Genomic DNA, 21,352 nt, shown 5'->3' with positions numbered 1-21,352 from the left:
ATAAGGCAATCCCAATGCACACAGTCTAGAATGTCAAGGCCTTCCAAACAAATGGGGACCACTAAAACTGAGAATCAAATTCTCTCTAATGAGAACCAACATCTCCTTAGTCCCTACAAATGAACTCCAAATATAACGCAGGTTCCCTGGTTCCACTCAACCTCATGACTTCCACACTGAATGGCACCTCCAAACAATTCCAACAGGAAGGGGTGAAAACCTCCCCCAAATGGGTGGAATCAAGAGTCTCAGCATGCACGCCAGGAAACTCACTGAAACTAAAATGGCTGAGACTGTCTTGACTCTTTCCGAATCGGTTTCCTCCTCCTCAACACGTTTCCAGTTGGTTAGAGCTGCGTCAATTCCAAGCAGAAACAGACACGAGTCCTCCAGGGCTAAAACAGGCTCTGGCAATTGCGGGAGCCATCCCTTACTCTCTCCCACTGAAAAGAAATTGCTTCTACTTGCAAAGACCCATGGATTGACCTGGGGCTGCTCTCTGCCTCTTTTAGTAGTCACGGGGTGCCATTCCACCAGGGCACCGACAGTCCTACCCAGGGACACCAAATTCTGTTACTGAACGTTTTGCACTGTCCCTGAGGCTGCATCAGAAGAATGAGGACAAGTGGTTTGAAGACAAGGAAAGAGAGGTCTGTTAACTTGCCAGCAAGTGACGAGAATGGAGACTCTGTTCTTAAAATGCCTTTATCCTCCCTGTGAACATAAATGCAGAGCTTTTAAAGGGAGGGTTTTCAGCTTCAGTGTATTGCTGTTTAACTACAATTGATGGTTATGATTGATCCCATCACCAGTGGCATTTTAAGTGTGATTTAAATTGAATTTTTATTTTGAATTTTCATTGCAGTTATCAGGAGTATAAATTTTTTGTTTATTGATCCTATATCTTAAAAAAGTTGCTTTATTTGTTTATTGTTCTATTTTTTAGTGAATTTCTAAAAATTGTTTTCTATTCTGATATCGTATATGACAATAGAGATAGTTTATCTTCTTCTTTTCTAATATGGACTCTTTTGTTTCTTTTGTTATGCTTATTTGTGTTGGTTAGAACCTCTAATGTAATGTTGACTAGAAGGGAACAGAGTGGATTTATGCTTTTTCTGTGGAGTCTGATGTTAGCTGATTTTTTTTTTAATAGACACCATTATTCAGTTTGAGGAAGTTTCCCTCTGTTTCTAGTTTAGTGATGATTTTTTGATGAAATGTATTGGATTCCATCAAATGATTTTTATGCCTGTATTGAAATGGTTATGCTATTTTTGTCCTTCATTCTAATAATGTGTTTATATTAATTAATTTTTGAGATGTTAAGATATCTTTTCATTTCTGGGATAAATTTCAACTGTTTATGGGATAAAATCTTATTTATATTACTGGATTGTATTTGCTAACCTACTGTTTAAAATTTTTTTGTCTATGATTACAACAGTTATTGATCTATAGTTTTCATTTTTATCATGTATATATGGGGAAGGGAAAACTTGCCCTCACCCTCTCAAGATTCACTATAAAATCAACGGAAAAAAGGAAGATCAATTAGAGAGAACACATAAAACTTTATTTTGTGCACACAAAATAGGGGAAAATCACAGAGTAATTATGTCAACCTCCCCCTCAATGAATTGTAGGTTCTATGCAATTTTTAGGGTAGAGGAAAAATAAAGTCTTGGATCTTGCCAAAAAGTTTGTAGGAGTGGTACAGGGGGCTGTCTGGCTAGCAAAGTTGTTCTTCTTATGTAAATGAAACCTCACAATTAGAAGCCCTTATAGAGAATAGATGGCAAATGGTCCTGTTAGGTAGATAGTGAGGGATTCCGGTCTTCTAGGGACAAAAGAGGGTGCTGTTGCCCCCATCTTGGTCCTGCCCAATCCTACTTCTCCATACCTGGAGAAGGAGGGAATACTCTACCTATCTGCCAGTCAGAACTTGCACACCAGCTACAACAGAATGCAGAGGACTCTCTTGAGAATGGGCGAAGACACATGGTACCATAAAGTCTAGAAAGTGCCCGAGAACCCACATGTGCAGGAAGACTCAGGTCATGCAGCTCCCAACTGTCCAATCAAAGTGATTCTATGGTGACGTTTGAACAACGAGGAGATCCTTAACCGGACAGCACAAAACAAGACCCAAGCCATAACCAAGCTCTCATTTTCTGCTGTGACAAGGGGTCTAGTCATCATCTGTGGTGTATGTATCATGCTTGGCAAACCTACATCTCGCCCTTGCTCTATTATCCTTTCTTGCTCCCCCTCAATAACCTTCACCTCATGCTTGTCTAAGTTTGGTACATCTGGTCATTCTTCGGCCATGAGCACACTAAGCCCGATATTCCGGACTAAAACCTGACATGTTCTTTCAAACATTTAAAGGCGTCAGACTGTCATCAGTTGTTCTTTCCTACATCTCGACGATGGAAGGCCTCAGAGAAAACCTAGCTGTGTCAGTGCAGACTTGACAGTGCAGTACATGTAAATCTCCCTGACAACAGGTAGCTTTGCAGGGTTACTCTTACAATTGTCTGGCTCTTTGAGAAGCTTTCCCTAAATAGGTCAAAGACATATGTTTTTGGGTAAAATATTTTGATTTCCTTCATGTTGTTATTGAACCAAACTGGGGTCCACTCACTTGGTAGAGTAAAGCCAGACACTGGAAGGGAGGGTGGTCTTTTGGTGAAAGATGCAATTTCATTGCAGGGTGTCTTGCAAGGAGTACAGGCAGCTATTGTTAAAACCCAAACTTTGAAATGGCTTATAAGCCATGATTTTGAAAGGCAGGGTTACATTTCAGGCAGGCAAAACTGTTGGTTTTTGGAAGGATGGGACAGCAGGTCCATATGAGGAAATAAAAAAATTAGACATGCTCATCTATAGTATGATTATGTAGACCAGTAATCATTATTTCAACATGTATTCAACTAACTGATGTCAGAACATATCAGTAAGGAACCCAAGTCATGATTTTTCTAGTTTGGAAAGGAGCAGACATGTGTGAGTACACTTGGAGAGAATGAACACTGAGTAAGACCCTTTGTTGTGCAGGTTCTACATTATCACAGACTAAAATTGAGACATTTCTATTATCAAAGACTGAAAATGAGAATGAAAACAACCAGGTCAATCTTTCTAAAGGGCCATGAGGAAAAGAAAACAAGTTAGTGAAATCAAAGTCCTTTGTAAATAGCTAGAGTTATAATAGGAAACATGTAAGAAGCTGTTATTTTCTAATTCCAAGCTTATTCACCTAGGAAATGATGTAAGCTAGAAGAAGGTAAGATTCCTGCCATGACTTTTAGGAATGAAGTGTTGCTGAGACTGCATGTCCTATGTAAGCCAAGCAGCACTACTAATCTTCCCCCCAAAATGTAAGGGTGAGTGTTTTTATACAATTTGAATTATTGAATAATTTTTAACAGAAGCTAAAACTGCCAAATCCTATACCAAATTAAAGTAAAGAATTCTGAGTATTTGCAAAAGAGCATTGATACTGTGAGTGGACTTCTTCATGTTGTTGTGTTCATGTGCAACGTGTAAATTAAAGTTAAACTCAAATTTTAACATAATTTCTGCATTAGAATAGTATGTATCAATATAAACCTATGCATTTTTTTGCATTTTTTTATCCCTCACTTTCTCTTTTCTCTTTGACATAAAACATTTCTATACCTTAAAAAGGTAGTATATCCTTTGAAAACAAAGATTGACGTGACAAAGTCAATTGTTTGTCGTGTTGTCACAGGGGCAAGGAAATCTTATACCACAACCCTTTCTTGCTGCAATCAACTGGACTAGTCCTATCTATGATTATCAAGTATCCCAGATTCAGGGCTATATCTAATAACTCCCTTTTTTTCTTTTTTAGCACTCTAGCAAACATCCGGCTAAAAAACAGACAACATTTTGTGATGATGAATACAGCAGTTGCCACACAGGCCAGCAGGAACCCAACCACATCCAAAGAGTGGTACTGGAACCAGGTGAGGTCGTGGGCTGCAACGCGAAGGTGTTTGGCTCCTTTGTGGACATGACAAACTCGATCCAGAAAACTGCTCCATCCAGGGGCTTTGTTGGTTGATAATGTTGAATTCTTAATAACCTCATAGCATTCTCTTTATACCTGGAAAAAAAAATCGTAAAGTTTCCAATGACGAAAGTAGGTTTATTGGCTAAACATATCCAATTTATGAAAGATTTTTGAAAAGTGTCATACAAGTGATTCAGAGTAAATGCCATAAACCTGACAAAAATTTGAACATCTTAATATGTCATATTTTAATATAAGTCATATGTTTGGCTTTTACTTGGAATTTTATCTTTAAGAAAGCTTTTAAAAAGTGAGAATGGAAGGTCAGTTGGGAAAGTTATTATCTTTCAAGCACAGGAAATATTTGGAATCATTCTAAGTGCTATAAGTAAGGTAGTGGAAATGCAATCCGGGAAACATCATCTTGATGTTATCAAAAGGGAATAGTGTCATGATGGGTGACATGCCTCCTAAGCAGTCTCTCTGCTTCTATTTTACTCTTCTGTCTTCTACTCTCTGTTTCCTACCCAGGACTCAGAATCATATTTTTGAAACCCATGTCTAATCGTCACTTTGTCTGATTAGGATTTCCATCTGGCTTCCCATCTCATTAAGAATATAACCAAATCTCTCCTTTGGTCTACAAATTCTGGAACTACGTCATCAAATTCTGGAACTTCCTGTCCTCACACTTTCCCCATGCACACTGTCTTCGAGGCAAATTGTCCTTCTATTATGCTTTAAGTTACAAAATATTTTCTCACCTTAGCACCTTTACAATTTTCATCCCCCGTCTCCCTCTCTTGGGGCATTCCTCCTGGAAACCACACAAAGCTTGCTTCTATCTCTTTTTGAAGCTTCTCCTTAAATGTTATATCTCAGAGAGACTTTTCTTGGTATGGAGCACTCCTAGGATTTCCTCTTTTTTAGCATGCTTATTTTTCTATTTGATCTTAGAATTTTAAAATATGTTGTATATCTTATCGAATAACCTGCTAAATATGAAACACGTAAGATAAATGTACATACTCCAAGTAAACAGCTCAAATGGTAAAACGTCACTGAAAAATTATTATGAAGTCACCCACAAACTGTTACTCTTACAGAGGTTACTTGATTATTTCTAACTTATTTATAGTTCGGCTAGAGGATGTATCTTTGTGGTTTTCAAACTTTTAAAATTTACTGAGTTGTGATCTATAACCCATTATGTACTCAATTCAGGTAACTATTCTGTATACTGTTGATAAATGTGTATATCTAGTTTATACACACAAACACACACACATTTACCTATATATGCGTATTATAAATATATGTGCTATATGCGAATATCTATACATATATCCTATGTGAATAGGTACATTTTTAAATTGTGTTCTTCAAATGCTTTATGTCCATAATCATTATTTTGTCTTTGTTTAGATTTCATATAAGTACTGGTACATATACATTTATATCTAACATCTCATTCTGTATTTTCTCTTCTATTTTTCCAGCCTGTTTTATGTTTATTTTCTAGTTTTTTCCTTCCTCTCTTAAATAATTATTATTTTTTGTATTTCAGCATATTAGGGGTGTACAGATGTTTAGGTTATGTATGTTGCCCATGCCTCCCCACTCCCCCCAAGTCCCAGTTTTGAGGGTGCCCATCCCATGGATGGTGTGCATTGCACTCTTTGTGTATGGAAATACCCGTCCCCTCCTTCCCCCCCTTCCCCCTGCCCGACAACTAATAGATGTTATTCTTATATGTACACTTATGTGTTGATCAGTTAATACCAATTTGATGGTGAGTACATGTGGCGCTTGCTTTTCCATTCTTTGGATACTTCCCTTCGTAGAATGCGTTCCAACTCTATCCAGGAGTATACAAGAGGTGCTATATCACCATTGTTTCTTATAGCTGAATACTACTCTATGGTATACATATACCACATTTTATTAATCCACTCATGTATTGATGGACACTTGGGTTGTTTCTACATCTTTGCAATTGTGAATTATGCTGCTATGAACATTTGAGTGCTGGTGTCTTTTTCATAGAGCGACTTTTGTTCTTTTGGGTAGATGCCCCGTGATAGGATTGCTGGATCAAATGGTAATTCTACTTGTATCTCTTTAAGGTATCTCCGTATTGCTTTCCACAGAGGTTGCACTAGTTTGCAGTCCCACCAACAGTGTATGAGTGTTCCTATCTCACCGCATCCACGCCAACATTTATTGTTTTGGGACTTTTTGATAAAGGCCAGTCTGACTGGAGACAAGTGATAGCTCATTGTGGTTTTGATTTGCATTTCCCTAATGATTAGAGATGTTGAGGATTTTTTAATATGTTTTTTGGCCACTATTCTCTCTTCTTTTGGAAAGTTTGTGTTCATGTCCTTTTCTGACTCGTTGATAGGGTCGTTTAATTTTTTCTTGTTGATTTTCCCGAGTTCTAAGTAGATTCTGGTTATCAGCCCTTTATCGGATTTGTAGCATGCAAAAATTTTCTCCCATTCTGTAGGTTGTCTGTTTGCCCTTGTGACCATTTCTTTGGCTGTGCAGAAGCTTTTTAATTTGATCAGGTCCCATTTATTTATTTTGGTTGTTGCTGTGATTGCCTTTGTGGTCTTCTTCATAAATTCTTTGCCTAGGCCAATGTCTAGAAGAGTATGTCCAACATTTTCCTCTAGAATTCTAATAGTTTCACTCCTTAGGTTTAAATCTGTTACCCAGCGTGAGTTGATTTTTGTGAGAGGTGAAAGGTGTGGATCCTGCTTCAGTCTTCTACATGTGGCTAGCTAGTTTTCCCAGCACTATTTATTGAATGAGGATTCATTTCCCCAGTGTGTGTTTTTGTCTGCTTTGTCAAAGGTTAGGTGGCTATGTGAGGATGGTTTTATGTCTGGGTTCTCAGTTCTGTTCCACTGATCAATGGCTCTATTTTTGTGCCAGTACCAAAGTGTTTTGATTACTACAGCCTTATAATAAAATTTGAAGCCTGGTATGTTTATACCTCCCATTTTGTTTTTATTGCCTAGAATTGTTTTTGCTATGCGGGGTCTTCTCTGGTTCCATAGAGAGCATAAAATTAATTTTTCTACATCTATGAAGAATGATGTTGGTATTTTAATAGGGATTGCATTGAATCCGTAGATCACTTTGTATAGTATAGACATCATAACGATGTTGATTCTACCGACTCACGAGCATGGTATGGTTTTCCATCTGTTTATGTCCTCTGCTATTTCCTTCCTCAATGTTTCATAGTTCTCCCTGTAGATGTATTTTACCTCCTTAGTTAAATATATTCCTAGATACTTTATTTTCTTAGTTGCTATTGTGAAGGGAATTGAGTCTTTGATTTGGTTCTCGGTATGGCTGCTGTTGGCGTATATGAAAGCCTCTGCTTTGTGTGTATTGATTTTATATCCTGAGACTTTACTGAATTCATTTATCAATTCCAGGAGCCTCTTGGTTGAATCCATGGGGTTTTCTAGGTATAATATCATGTCATCATCAAATAGTGAGAGTTTCATCACTTCTGTTCCCATTTGTATGCCTTTAATTCCACTCTGTTTTCTTATTTCTGTGGCCAGGACTTCCAGGACTGTGTTGAATAGAAATGGAGATAGTGGGCAACCTTGTCTGGTTCCAGTTCTAAGTGGGAATGCTTTCCATTTTTCCCCATTCAGTATGACGTTGGCTGTGTGTTTGTCATAAATGGTTTGTATCATTTTTAGGTAAGCCCCATCTATGCTTATTTTGTTAAGCATTCTTATCATAAAAGGGTGCTGAATTTTGTCAAATGCTTTTTCTGCATCTATTGAGAGAATCATATGGTTTTTGTTTTTGCTTCTGTTTATGTGGTTAATTACGTTTATAAATTTGTGCATGTTGAAACATCCCTGCATCTCTGGAATGAAGCCCACTTGGTCATGATAGATTATTTTCTTAGTTAGCACCTGGATTCAGTTAGCTAGAATTTTGTTGAGAATTTTTGCATCTGTATTCATAAGGGATATTGATCTGTAGTTTTCCTTTTTTGTTGGGTCCTTTCCTGGTTTTGGTATCAGGGTTATGTTGGCTTCATAATATGTGTTGGGGAGGAATCCATCCTTCTCGATGCTGTGGAATAATTTCTGCAGTTTAGGCACCAGTTCTTCTTTGTAGGTGTGGTAAAATTAGGGTGTGAAACCATCTGGTCTAGGACTTTTCTTTTTTGGAATGTTTTTTATTGCTGTTTCAATTTCAGTCCTTGATATTGGTCTGTTCAGGAATTCAATTTCTTCCTGATTGAGCCTAGGGAGGCTGTGCGTTTCTAAAAATTTGTCCATTTCCTCCACATTTTCCAGTTTGTGTGCATAAAGGTTTTTGTAATATTCATAAATTATATCTTGAATCTCCATGGCATCAGTTGTAGCTTCTCCTTTTTTTTTCTGATGGAGCTTATTAGGTATTTTTCTTTTATGTTTTTCGTTAGTTTAGCCAAAGGTGCGTCAGTTTTGTTTATTTTCTCAAATAACGAACTTTTGGTTTTATTAATCTTCCATATAGTTTTCCTGTTGTCAATTTCATTTAGTTCTGATTTGATCTTACTAATTTCCCTTCTTTGGCTGGCTTTGGGGTTGTTCTGTTCTTCTTTTTCCACTTCTTTGAGTCGATTCATTAGGTTGTCTATTTGTAATCTTTTTGACTTTTGTATATAGGCATTTATGGAAATAAATTTTCCTCTGAGGACTGCTTTGGCTGCGTCCCACAGATTTTGATAACATGTGTCACCTTTGTCATTTAGTTCAAAGAATCTTTTGATTTCTGTCTTTACTTTCTTATTTATGAAGGAATTGTTCAGCAGAAAGTTGTTTAATTTCCATGACTTTGTGTAGAGATGAGGGTTTCTATTGGGGTTGATTTCTGTTTGTATTCCACTGTGATCTGAGAAGATGCATGGTATGATTTCCATTTTTTTAAATTTTTTGAGACATGCTTTGTGTCCTAGAATATGGTCAATCTTAGAGAATGTCCCATGAGCTGACGAGAAGAGCGTGTATTCAGTGGTGTTTGGGTAGAATGTCCTATAAATGTTAGTCAAGCCCATTTTTTCTAGAGTTCTGTTTAAGTCCATTATTTCTTTGTTAACTTTCTGCTTGTAGGATCTGTCCTGTGCTGTCAGTGGGGTGTTGAAGTCTCCCACTATAATGGTGTTGCTGTCTATCAATTTGTTTAGATCAAGTAGAGTTTGCTTTATGAATCTGGGTGCACCTAAGTTGAGTGCATACATATTTAGAATTGTTATGTCTTCTTGTTGAACTGTACCCTTCACCATTACATAGTGACCCCCTTTGTCTTTCATTACTTTTTTGATTTAAAAACCAAGTTGTCTGAGATCAAAACTGCCACACCTGCCTTCTTTTGGCTTCCATTTGCTTGAAATATTGTTTTCCACCCCTTTACTTTGAGCCTAAATGCATCCTTGCAGGTTATATGCGTTTCTTGGAGACAGCGGATGTTTGGCTTGTTTTTTTTTATCCATTCGGCCAGTCTATGTCTGTTGAGAGGGGAGTTCAAACCATTCACATTTATTGAGAGAATCAATAAGTGGGGTGAATTACTGTTGATTCTGTTGGGTCCTATTTTGTTGCTTTGTTTTCTGTCTTGAGCCATTGTGGAATCTAGCCTTTGATCTTTAACTTCTGAGTGGTTTTACATTCGAGAGTGTTTATTGTGCTGATCCTTGTGTAATTCTGTATTGAGTACTTCTTGGAGAGTTGGTGTTGTCCTGATGAATTCCCTCAGTCTTTGCTTATCTGAGAATGTCTTTGTTTCTCCTTTATATATGAAACTTCGTTTTGCAGGGTACAAGATTCCAGAATGGGCACTATTCTGTTTCAGAAGAGTGAGAATGGGGCCCCAGTCTCCTCTTGCTTGTAGGGTTTCAGTTGAGAAATCTGGAGTTATTCTGATGGGGTTTCCTTTGTATGTTACTTGTTTCTTTTGCCTTACAGCTCTTTGAAGGGCCTCTTTAGTGGATATTTTGATCAATCTGATGATTCCATGATGTGGTGACTTCTTATTTGCATTGGATCTCCCTGGGGTCCGTTGAGCTTGTTGTACTTGTATATCTAGATTTTTAGCAAGGCCTGGGAAATTCTCCTCTAATAATTCTTCAAATAGCTTATCCAGCACTTGAGTGTTTTCTTCTTCACCTTCTGGAACCCCTATCACCCTCAGGTTTGATTTTTTTTCACATAATCCCATATTTCTTGTAGGCTTATTTCTTTTCTTTTAATTTTCTGCTTGATCTCTGTGACTCACTTATTTAATTGGGAGGAATTGTCTTCAATCTCTGAGATTATTTCTTCTGTTTGATCTCCCCTGTTCTTGAGGCTTTCCACCATGTTTTGTAGTTCCCTGAATAAGTCCTTCATTTCCAGGATCTCGGTTTGATTTTTCTTTAATACTTCAATTTCTTTAGTGAATTTTTCTTATAAGTCTGGATTTCTTTTGTGGTTTCTTTGTGTTGATGATCCATTTTTTCTTGCATATCATTGAGTTTCCTTACAATCCATGTTTGAAATTCTTCTTCTGTGATTTGATTGTTCTGAGTTTGGTTAATGTCCATGGCTGGGGAGCTGTTGTTCCTCTTTGGGGGTGTGCTTTCCGTTTGAGTCTTCATACTTCCAGAGTTCTTTCGCGAGTTCCTTTCCATATGGGTCAGTTGTCCTTCTTGCCTTTAGATATTCATTTGGATATTGACACACTCTGTTTAGTCTCTGAGCCAGTAGGTGGTGTTTGTGGGTGACATTCGACCACACACTTTATGATGAATCAGTAGATGCAGTAAAAGGGTGTTCAGAATGACCTCCCTGTTAGTAGGTGGCACTTGCAGGGAAGAGCGAGCTGGAGTGCTGTTTTTGGATTCTGTAGCCAGCTCTTGTTCCTCTAGAGAGGCCCTCTTGTGCCTCAGGTGGTGGGTCGGGCCCTGGGATTTCCAGGTGTGTCCTTATTCTCACCTCAGTGGGTGCTGGACCAGGAGTGAGTCTGGGCAGGGCTCGGTTCGGTAAGCCTGCCCTCAGACTCCACAACTGCTGTTAGCAGGGGTCAGAGGTCTGTTCTTTGTTTCCGTGCAAAGTCCCGGGAGGGGCTGAAATGGCTCCACTCACCTGTAAGTCTGGGCTTGGTGGGTTGGGCTGTCCGAGATCCACGCTCTGGAGCAGGTCTCACTCCCCCCAACCTCCCCCTCTCTCTGGCCTCTGCCAGTCCTCTGCCAGCAAGTGAGACCTCAGGCCAATGGATCTCCCCTGGCTGTGACGTGGGCCGGGCGGTTCCCTACCTAGGATTGCAGCCTGAGCTGGGTGCACAGACCTGTTTTAGGAGGAGGGTTGCCACTCAGGCATGCTGATCTGCCCCTGAAGGCACACACTCCTCAGTAGGCTCTTTCACAGATCTTCCTTCTGTGCCCTGGGACAGTGCGATGGTGACCTGGGTATATGGGGTCTGGTCTGCAGGCCTGTCCCTTGGGCCCTGGAGATCAATCCCTGACCCTGCCCGGGGGAGTGTTGCTGGTGTGAAATCACCTACAGGATGCCCAAGCTGGATCGATTTCACTCCACCTCGGTATTTGCCCCACTCTCCTGGACTCCCCAGGGAAGCAGCTCCTAGGAGGGCTGGCGGGTAGGGAGCTCGCAGTCTCAGTACTCCTCAGTCTGTTGTAGGGCCCAAAAAGGAGATATCCTTTCCTTAGATCTGCCTCCGTGTGATGGCTAAATTGTCTCTCTGGGCACCTATGGCTAGGGAAGGGCAAGGAGAGAATGGAGCAATATGGAATCTACCAATAGGCTTGGGTGTGCACCCGGGGAGGTGCCCCAAGGGAGCTGGGAGCATGGTGCCGAATCCACAAGAGGACACTGCTCACTGGTGGCAGTCGTCTCTGGGCTGGTGTGGGTAGGTCTCTCCAACAGCTCAGGAGCCCACCAACAGTTCAAGATGCAAGGGAAGGGAACGTTATCTGCTCCACCTACCCCTGTCGCTGGTCTCCAAGACTCTGGGGACCTTTCTCCTTCCAGTTCTCCTGTGCAACATCCTTCCGTGGAGTCTCCTGTAGTTTCAGGCACCCTTCCCTCTGACCCTAACCCAATCTATGTTTCTCTGCTAGTTTATTATTTTCTCTTTCTTTGAAAATTTGTCTTTTTTGCAAAGACATTCTGATTGGTGGCTTTTCTCGTCCACCATCTTGGCTCCTCCCCCTGTATGTAATGTATTTTAGAATAGGGTCAAAAATTATGGCAAGTGAGAGGCTCCATGGTGTGCAGTCCCTTGACACAGAAGTAGAAATAAAGCAATTGTGTAGCTGAGTCAATATTTCTTGAATATCATTGCTCGAAGATTTGTTTTAGTAAAACTTTGTTGATAGGTAATGTATATCCCATATGATTCACCATTATTGTTTAAAATTTAATGTTTCCTAAGTGTGTTCATAGAACTGCACATCCACTACAGCAAAGAGTTTCATCTCCCTAAAAGAATCCCTGTGCCCTTGAGTATTTATCTTCCCACCCTGCGTTTCTCCATCCGCCCTGTCCTTAGCAACCAATAATCTATTTTCTGTATGTATAGATTTTCATTTTTTGTACAATTTGATAAATGGGATCATAACGATGTGGTCCCTCTTGAGTTGAATTTTTCACCTAGCATAATGTTTAAAAAGGATCATGCATGGTGTCCCTTATATAGGGACTTCTTTCCTTTATATTGCCAAATAATATTCTAACATATGGATATAAACATTTTATTTATTCATTTAACAATTGGTGGACATTGATTTTGTTCAATATTTGACTTTCATAAAAGCCAAAATTATCAATATATTATTAACATAGACTCTTGTGATAATACTTTTAATAAACTTGAATGTTATTTATTTTTTGTTAACATTGTTATAGTGTTTCTTATTGCTTATTAACATTCATGTACAGGCTTTGTGTGTACATATTTTGATTTCTCTTGTGTATATGCCTAGAAGTAGAATTACTGGGTCATAAGCTACCTGTATGTTCACCATTTCCAGGAATCGCTAGAATGTTTTCCACAGTGGCTGTACCATTTTCCATTCCCACGAGCAAAGCATGAGGCGTTCAATTTCTCCACCTCCTTGCAAGAATTTTTTGTTATAGATCTTTTGATTATAGCGAGTGGGAGTAAATTGATACCTCATTATTTCCTAAAGGGGTTGAGCCTTTTTTCTGTGCTTTTCAACTGTTGCATATTTTTTCTTGACAGAAATTTTTATTCAAATCCTTAGACAATTTTTGATTTGCTTGTCTATTGAATTGTGTTTTTTGAAATATATTTTATAATAGTTTCTCAGTATGCATATAATTTGCAAATAGAGCAAAGATACAGAGCTTTTAAAGGAAGGGTATTCAGCTTCAAGGTATTGCTATTTAACTATAGTTGATGGTTCTGATCAATGCCATTTCCAGCAAAGACAATCTCATGACTGCTTAATGGACAGTTCCATTGAGCCATGTCCTGTGGTACAAAGACCAAAGGACACTTCTCTGCCCCTCCTGACCACTGGCCTGGCACAGGCATGGAGGTTTTAATTCTCAAAAAGAGTGGGGGAGATTTTAAAGAGATATCTTGCAATACATTTCAACTTTTCTCGGTCTTTACCTGTTACATATTCCCCACTCCCAATTTTACCCTTCTGTATCTATGGGAAGAGGGGTGACATAGTCATCGAACTACTTCCTGTGGAATTGGGGTGATGTTTTAGATGGAAGGTTTATATTTATTTATGTAATTGCAAAGCTTTGGCAGTAGATTTATAAAAACAGAGATTGCCACTACTGACCAGTTGACGAATGGCATAAGGAACAACTACAAACATGAGGATTGACAAGGTGAAAAGGATTACACCTGAAAAGAGAGATTTAACCCCACTTCGTGTCTAAGACACTAGTAGGATTGTGGGTCCTTGCTGTCACCTGGTACGTAACATCAAATAGTGGGAGGGGCAAGAAGAAGACATGACTTCTCTGAGTGTGGAACTATTTATTACACCCTGTAGGTGATCCGAGAAACCATCTTCTGCAAATTCAGACATCATAGATGACTCACCAATTGAGGTCTAGGATGACAAACCCAGCCATGAGACAGATCAGGAGAAGAGAAAATAATCTAGGGAAATCGTCACTAAGGACTTGTATCTCCATCTGATATGCAGAACAAATTAACTAAAGAAAGATCAGTGAAAAGATCAATATTTTCATTTTTCCCTGTTCTTCAACAGGTACATTAGATCACCTAAAGGCTGGCACGTCCACCGGGACTTGGGTTGCCTTCTTCCATGGGACTCCTCTTTATTATGGCATGATCAGGTCTAGATCTAATTACTGCATTTTTTTCTTCTTTCCTGCTGTAGTAAATAACCGGCAAAAAAACAGACAACATTTTGTTATGATGAATATAGCAGTTGCCACACAGGCCAGCAGGAACCCAACCACATCCAAAGAGTGGTACTGGAACCAGGTGAGGTCGTGGGCTGCAACCCGAAGGTGTTTGGCTCCTTTGTGGCGCATGACATACTCGATCCAGAAGACTGCTCGGTCCAGGGGCTTTGTTAGCTGATCATGTTGAATTCTTGATAATTTCATAGCATTCTCTTTATATCTGGAAAACAAAAAAACATAAAGATTCCAACAACAAAAGTAGGTTTATGGCCTACACATGTCGAATTCATGAAAGATTTTTGAAAGTGTTATGTGATTGAAAGTAAATGCCATTAATTTTACAAAAATTTGAAAATCTTTATGTCATATTTTAATATAAGTCATATGTTTGGCTTTTAATTGGAATTTTGTTATTTAGAAATCTGTTTAAAAGTGAAAATGGAAGGTCAGTTGGGAAAGTTAGTATCTTTCAAGCAGTGGAAAACATTTGGAATCATTCTAAGTGCTATAAGTATGGTAGTGGAAATGCAATCTGAGAAACATCATCTTGATGTTTTCAAAAGGGAATTTTGTCATAGTGGGTGATATGCCTCCTAAGCAGTTTCTCTGCTTCTGTGTTACTCTTCTGTCTTCTACTCTCTGTTTCCTACCCAGGACTCAGAATCATTATTTTTAAACCCATGTCTCATCATCACTTTGCCTGATTCAGATTTCCATCTGGCTTCCCATCTCATAGAAATATAACCAAATCTCTCCTTTGGTCTACACGACCCTACGTCATTACATATTGGAACTTCCCCTCCTAACACTTTCCCCATGGACACTGTCTTCTAGAAACATTGTCCTTTTATTACTCTTTAAGCTTCAAAATATGTTCTCACCTTAGCACCTTTACAATTTTCATCCCCTCCGTCTTTGGGGCATTCCTCCTTGAAACGACACAAAGCTTGCTTGTATGTCTTTTTGAAGCTTCTCCTTAAATGTCATCTCTCAGAGAGGCTTTTCCTGGTATGGTAGCACCCCTAGGATTTCCCCTGTTTTAGTGTGCTTATTTGTCTATTCGATCTTGGAATTTTAAAATATGTTGTATATCTTCTCAAATAAACTGTTAAGTAGGGAATACATAAGATAAATGTACATAATCCAAGTAAACAGCTCAAATGGTAAAACTTCACTGAAAAATTATTACGAAGTCACCAATGGACTGTTACTTTAAAGAGGTAACTTGATTATTTTTAACTTTATGATTTTCAATCTTTTAAAATTTACTGAGTTGTGATCTATAACACATTATGTGCTCAAGTCAGGTAACTATTCTGTATAGTCTTGAGAAGAGTGTATATCTAGTTTATACACATAAGTACACACACACATTTACCTATATATGCATATTATAAATGTATGTGCTATATATAAATATCTATACATGTATCCTATGTGAATATGCACATTTTTAAATTGTGTTCTTTAAATGCTTTATGTCCATAATCGTTATTTTGTCTTTTCTTTGTTCAGATTTCATATAAGTAGTGGTACATTAAGATTTATATCTAACACCTCATTCTGTATTTTTCTCTTGAATTTTTCCAATCTGTTTAATGTTTATTTTCTAGTTTTTTCCTTCCTTTCTTAAATTATTTTTATCATTTATTCTTCTAGCAGTTTTTCTTGACAAAATATCTTTCAAGTATTCCTTTAGGTGATATCTCCTTATATAGCAATGTTATTGACAGTATTAAGAAATCCTGAATTGATAATGGCTGATCTAGACATATCAATTTCCAAATTATTTCCTGTGGATTATGTAAATAATTGATTATTATAGATTTATTTTACCAAAATTAAGAATTTGTGCTTCAAAGTATATCATCAAAAATGTATAACAATGAACCCATCCAGAATGGAAGAAAATATTTGAAAATCATATGTCTGATAGGAAATTGTAACCCTAATATATAAAGTATTATTGTAAATCGTGAATAAAATAAATTTAAAAATAACAAAATGTTTCAAACGGTTGAAATAGAACTTTCTCCAAAGAAGATATGTGAATGACTAGCAAGCACTTGAAAAGATGCTGAGTATTTTTAGCAATAAGGGCAATAGAAATCAAGAGTAATGAGAGGATACTATACACAGTACAATGGCAGAAATAAAAAGACACATGATAAGCATTGGGAACACTATGAAGGAATTGAAACCCTCGTATTCTGCTTTTAGTAATGAAAGATGGTGCATTACCCATCTAGGGTAATGCATAGAGAAAAAAATATGAATTTCCCTGGGTTCGGGGCTTATGAGAAAAGGCATCTATGCTTTATGAAGTTTATTTTGAGTTGAAAACCAAATTCTAAAATTATATTATGGTGATGGCTTGAAAACTCCATGAACATACTAAAAATATTTAAATTTCATATTCTAAAATGATGAATTTTATGCATTGTAAATTATATGTCATTATCAAATCTATTAAAATAATGATAATATAAAATTAAATTCTGAGTAAGAAACAATAATACATTCAGAAATTTTAGGAATTGAATTAAAATATTTTATCATATTTTTAAGTTCATTACTCATGTTTACTGTCAATTCTGTCTTAATTTTTTGAAATTCACCCTGATTATACTTCTTCATATATATATCTGAAGTTATTTTTCCTAGAACCTCTTTGCACTAATTGGGTACCCGTTAAATTTAGAGTGTTCAATGCAACTGTGAAATAACCGGTAAAAAATAAAAGCTAATTTCATGTTGCTTAAAACATTTAAATTGTTTCAAAGTTAATCAAACAACAAAAAGGATGAATCTAATCTTCATTGTTGACAAGAGAACATATCTATAAATACGAAGTACTAAAAGAATTAGTATACTCACAAAGGGTCATTAATGACTGTTTTCAAAGCATTGAGCAAATCTGTACTTGACATTGTGTTGAAGTCCACTCTAACAGCTGCTCCCTTGGCCTTCATGTGAACAATGTTGTCTGCTTGATCCCAAAACAAAGGAATGCCCACCATAGGGACCCCGTGGTAGATGGCCTCATAGACACCATTGATTCCACCGTGAGTTATAAAAGCCTTGGTTTTTGGATGACCTAGAATTGGGTAAATTTCAGCAAAATTATTCATTAGTAGTTTTAGGAATAAAATGAGAAATGCACAATATAGGACACTGAGAGGGGCAATGTTTTCTAGACAGCAGATTAGAATACTCATGAAACTTTCCTGAAATTGCATTCAGATTTCAGAGGAAGAAGCACCTACTTTTGCTGGATAGGTAAGTGAAGGCTGCATGGAAGAAATGGTGCGTGACTTGAGAATGGAAGAATGAATAAAAGATTTCTGGGTCCACACATTAAAAATCACATTATGGATAAAGAAAATGTAAGAAAAATATAAAAAGGAAAAGAAAAACTAAAGAATTAGGTTAATCATGTAAGAACATGTTCTCTTAAAGAAATTGTGCAGTCACTGTGCTTGACACGTAAGGTGCCCAGGATGGCAGGGCGTGTGATGGGAACAGTGCTGAAATCAGAGGAAGGACAGGCCATCCTTCATTGTGGAAGTGTTATAGCATTGTAATCAACATTGGGGATTTTTGCAAAAATTATTCCACAACATCAAGAAGGATGGAAAGCTCCCCAACGTTTTTTATGAAGCCAACATAAGTCTGATACAAAAATCCGGAAAAGACGAAGCAAAACAAGAAAACTACAGACTAATATCCCTTACGAATATACGTGCAAAGTTCTCAACAAAATCTTAGCAAACCGAATCTAGGTGCTTATCAAGAAAATAATCCATCACGACCAAGTGGGCTTCATCCAAGAGATACAGGTATGGGTCAACATTTGCAAAGCTACAAATGTAATTCACCGTATATATAGAAGGAAAAACAAAGACCATACGATCCTCTCAATAGACACAGAACAAGCATTTGACACAATGCAAAACTCTTTTATGATAAGAATGTTTAACAAAATAGTCATAGATGGGGGTTACCTAAAAATTATACAAGCAATATCTTACAAACCCACAGCCAACATCATACTGAATGGGGAATAATTGAAATCATTCGCACTTAGAACTGGAACCAGGCAAGGTTGCCCACTATATTCACTTCTATTCAACATAGTGCTAGAAGTCCTTGCTACAGCAATTAGACAAGACAGCTGAATTAAGGGCACCCAAATGGGGGCAGAGGAGATGAAACTCTCACTCTTCGCTGATGATATGATATTGTATCTAGAAAACCCCAAGGATTCAACCAAGAGACTCCTGGAATTGATAAATGAACTCGGTAAAGTCTCAGGATACAAAATCGATACACAGAAATCAGAGGCATTCATATATGTCAATAGCAGTCATACCGAGAACCAAATCAAAGACTCAATACACTTCACAATAGTAACAAAGAAAATAAAGTACCTAGGAATACATTTAACTAAGGAGGTAAACCATCCCTACAGGGAGAACTATGAAACACTGAAGAAGGAAATAGCAGAGGACGTAAACCAGAGGAAAAACCATATCGTGCTCGAGAGTCAAAGGAATAAACATTGTTAAAATGTCTATACTCTCCAAAGGGATCTACATATTCAATGCAATCCCTATTAAAATACCAACATCAATTTTCATAGATTTAGAAAAAATAATTTTATGCTTTGTATGAAACCAGAGAAGACCCCGGTAGAAAAAGCAATCCTGGGCAATAAAAATAAAATGGCAGGTATCAATCTACCGGACTTCAAACTATACTACAAGGCTATAGTAATGAAAACAGCTTGTTACAGCTTGGTAATGAAAACAGGGACATTGACCGGTGAAACAGAACAGAGAACCCAGATATAGTTCATCCTCATATAGCCATCTAATCTTTGACAAAGCAGACAAAAACATACACCGGGGAAAAGAATCCCTATTCAATAAATGGTGCTGGGAAAACTGGATAGCCACATGTAGAAGACTGACAGAGGATCCATACCTTTCACCTCTCAAAAAAATCAACTCATGGTGGTTAACAGACTGAAACCTAAGATGTGAAATGATTAGAATTCTAGAAGAAAATATTGGAAAAACTCCTATAGACATCAGACTAGGCAAAGAATTTATGAAGAAGACCCCAAAGGTAAAGCAACAACAAAAATAAAGAAATGGGACATGATGAAATTAAAAAGCTTCTGCATAGCCAAAGAAACTGTCACGAAAGTAAACAGACAACCTACAGAATGGGAGAAAAGCTTTTGCATGCTACAGTTCCTATGAAGGGCTCATAACCAGAATCTATTTAGAACTCAGGAAAATCAGCAAGAAAGAAATCAAACAACCCCATCAAAAAGTGGGCAAAGAACATGAACACAAACTTTTCAAAAGAAGACTTTTCAAATGGCCAAGAAACATACGAAAAAATGCTCAACATCTCTAATCATCAGAGAAATGCAAATCAAAAGCACAATGAGATATCACTTAACTCCAGTGAGAATGGCCTTTATCAAACCATCCGAAAACAATAAATGTTCGCGTGGATGTGGAGAGATAGGAACACTCATACACTGCTGGTGGGACTGCAAACTAGTGCAACCTCTGTGGAAAGCAATATGGAGATACCTTAAAGAGATACAAGTAGATCTACCATTTGATCCAGCAATCCCATTACTGGGCATCTACCGAAAAGAACGAAAGACACTCTATTAGAAAGGCACCTGCACTGGAATGTTCAGAGCAGCACAATTCACAGTTGCAAAGATGTGGAAACAACCCAAGTACCCATCAATACGTGAGTGGATTAATAAAATGTGGTATATGTATACCATGGAGTAGTATTCAGGTATAAGAAACAATGGTGATATAGCAACTTTTGTACTCTCCTGGATAGAGCTGGAACCCATTCTACTAAGTGAAGTATCCCAAGAATGGAAAAATAAGCACCACATGTACTCACCAGCAAATTGATTTTACTGATCAACACCTAAGTTCACATATAGAAATAACATTTATTGGGCGTCAGCTAGAGGGAAGGGGGGATGAGGGGATGAGTATACACATAAATAATGAGTGTGTTGCGCATCATCTGGGGGATGGACATGCTTGAGGTTCTGACTGGGTGGGGGGCAAGGGCAATGTAACCTAAACATTTCTACCCCCATAATATACAGAAATAAAAAAAAAAAGATTGGTGATTTATCCCAATAGAGAATGCAGTGTCACTGGTTACAGAAGAAGATCTGTTATTTTTCACTGGCATTTGAAATAAACCTACTGTAGGGAACAGTATGGGGCAACGTTCTAGCGATAGGAGAAAGATGACCCAGGTAGCTATTGAAAAATTTTCTGATAGTCAATTAAAACTGAAATAAAGGTATTAATACTTTGTTTATGGACACAAAGAACATGGATGTATGTAACAAAATGCCAACTGATATACTGTATTCTTTCCCCTAAGGGCTAGAAAATAAATATATAATAGTTAGGTTTTATATTTGAGTTTTCAAAAACAAATACTCACTATGTTACTTGCTGTTGACCTACTATCACTCTAGTTGGCTTTTAGTCATATAATCAGTATTTTTTCTCCAGTATCTTACCAAGAAGGTCATTCTGGGGTATCCACTTGTACAACCGAGTGTTGGGTCCTAAGGTGTCTGGTTTTTTGCCATCAAATCTCCATAGAACCTGTTAGGATAAAGAAAATACCTTGTTCCATGGGTGCAACTCCAAAGTTATGGCACGGTAAAACTCTACAGGGGTTATCAACCATCTAGTTGAATACCATCTAGTTCAATCCCCTCCATATAAAAGAAGAAGAAATGAGAAGGTTGCTAAGTAATGAGAACTACTGAAACTCTGAGGTACACAGAATAACTGGATTT

At 37.7% G+C, this 21,352-nt stretch overlaps 1 protein-coding gene across 2 annotated transcripts in view; it reads right to left on the bottom strand.

The window, feature by feature from the left end:
• The window catches only part of LOC105819299 (UDP-glucuronosyltransferase 2B17-like), a 53,354-nt gene that overhangs the window by 23,784 nt on the left and 8,218 nt on the right, over nt 1–21,352 (bottom strand). The window contains exons 4-6 of one of the 2 annotated variants that reach the window (XM_012655503.1): nt 21,068–21,155; nt 17,359–17,578; nt 13,400–14,701 (exon numbers count right to left, since the gene is read on the bottom strand). In XM_012655503.1, coding sequence (XP_012510957.1) covers nt 14,422–14,701; nt 17,359–17,578; nt 21,068–21,155 — 588 coding nt within the window. In that variant the 3' untranslated portion in view covers nt 13,400–14,421. Of the gene's footprint in view, nt 1–13,399; nt 14,702–17,358; nt 17,579–21,067; nt 21,156–21,352 lie in introns of those variants that run through there. The other variant, XM_012655504.1, reaches the window with a different exon arrangement.

The sequence above is a fragment of the Propithecus coquereli genome, unplaced genomic scaffold (assembly GCF_000956105.1).
Source record: "Propithecus coquereli isolate 6110/MARCELLA unplaced genomic scaffold, Pcoq_1.0 Scaffold479, whole genome shotgun sequence".
Taxonomy (NCBI): domain Eukaryota; kingdom Metazoa; phylum Chordata; class Mammalia; order Primates; family Indriidae; genus Propithecus; species Propithecus coquereli.
This window is presented reverse-complemented; position numbering and strand designations above follow the sequence as displayed.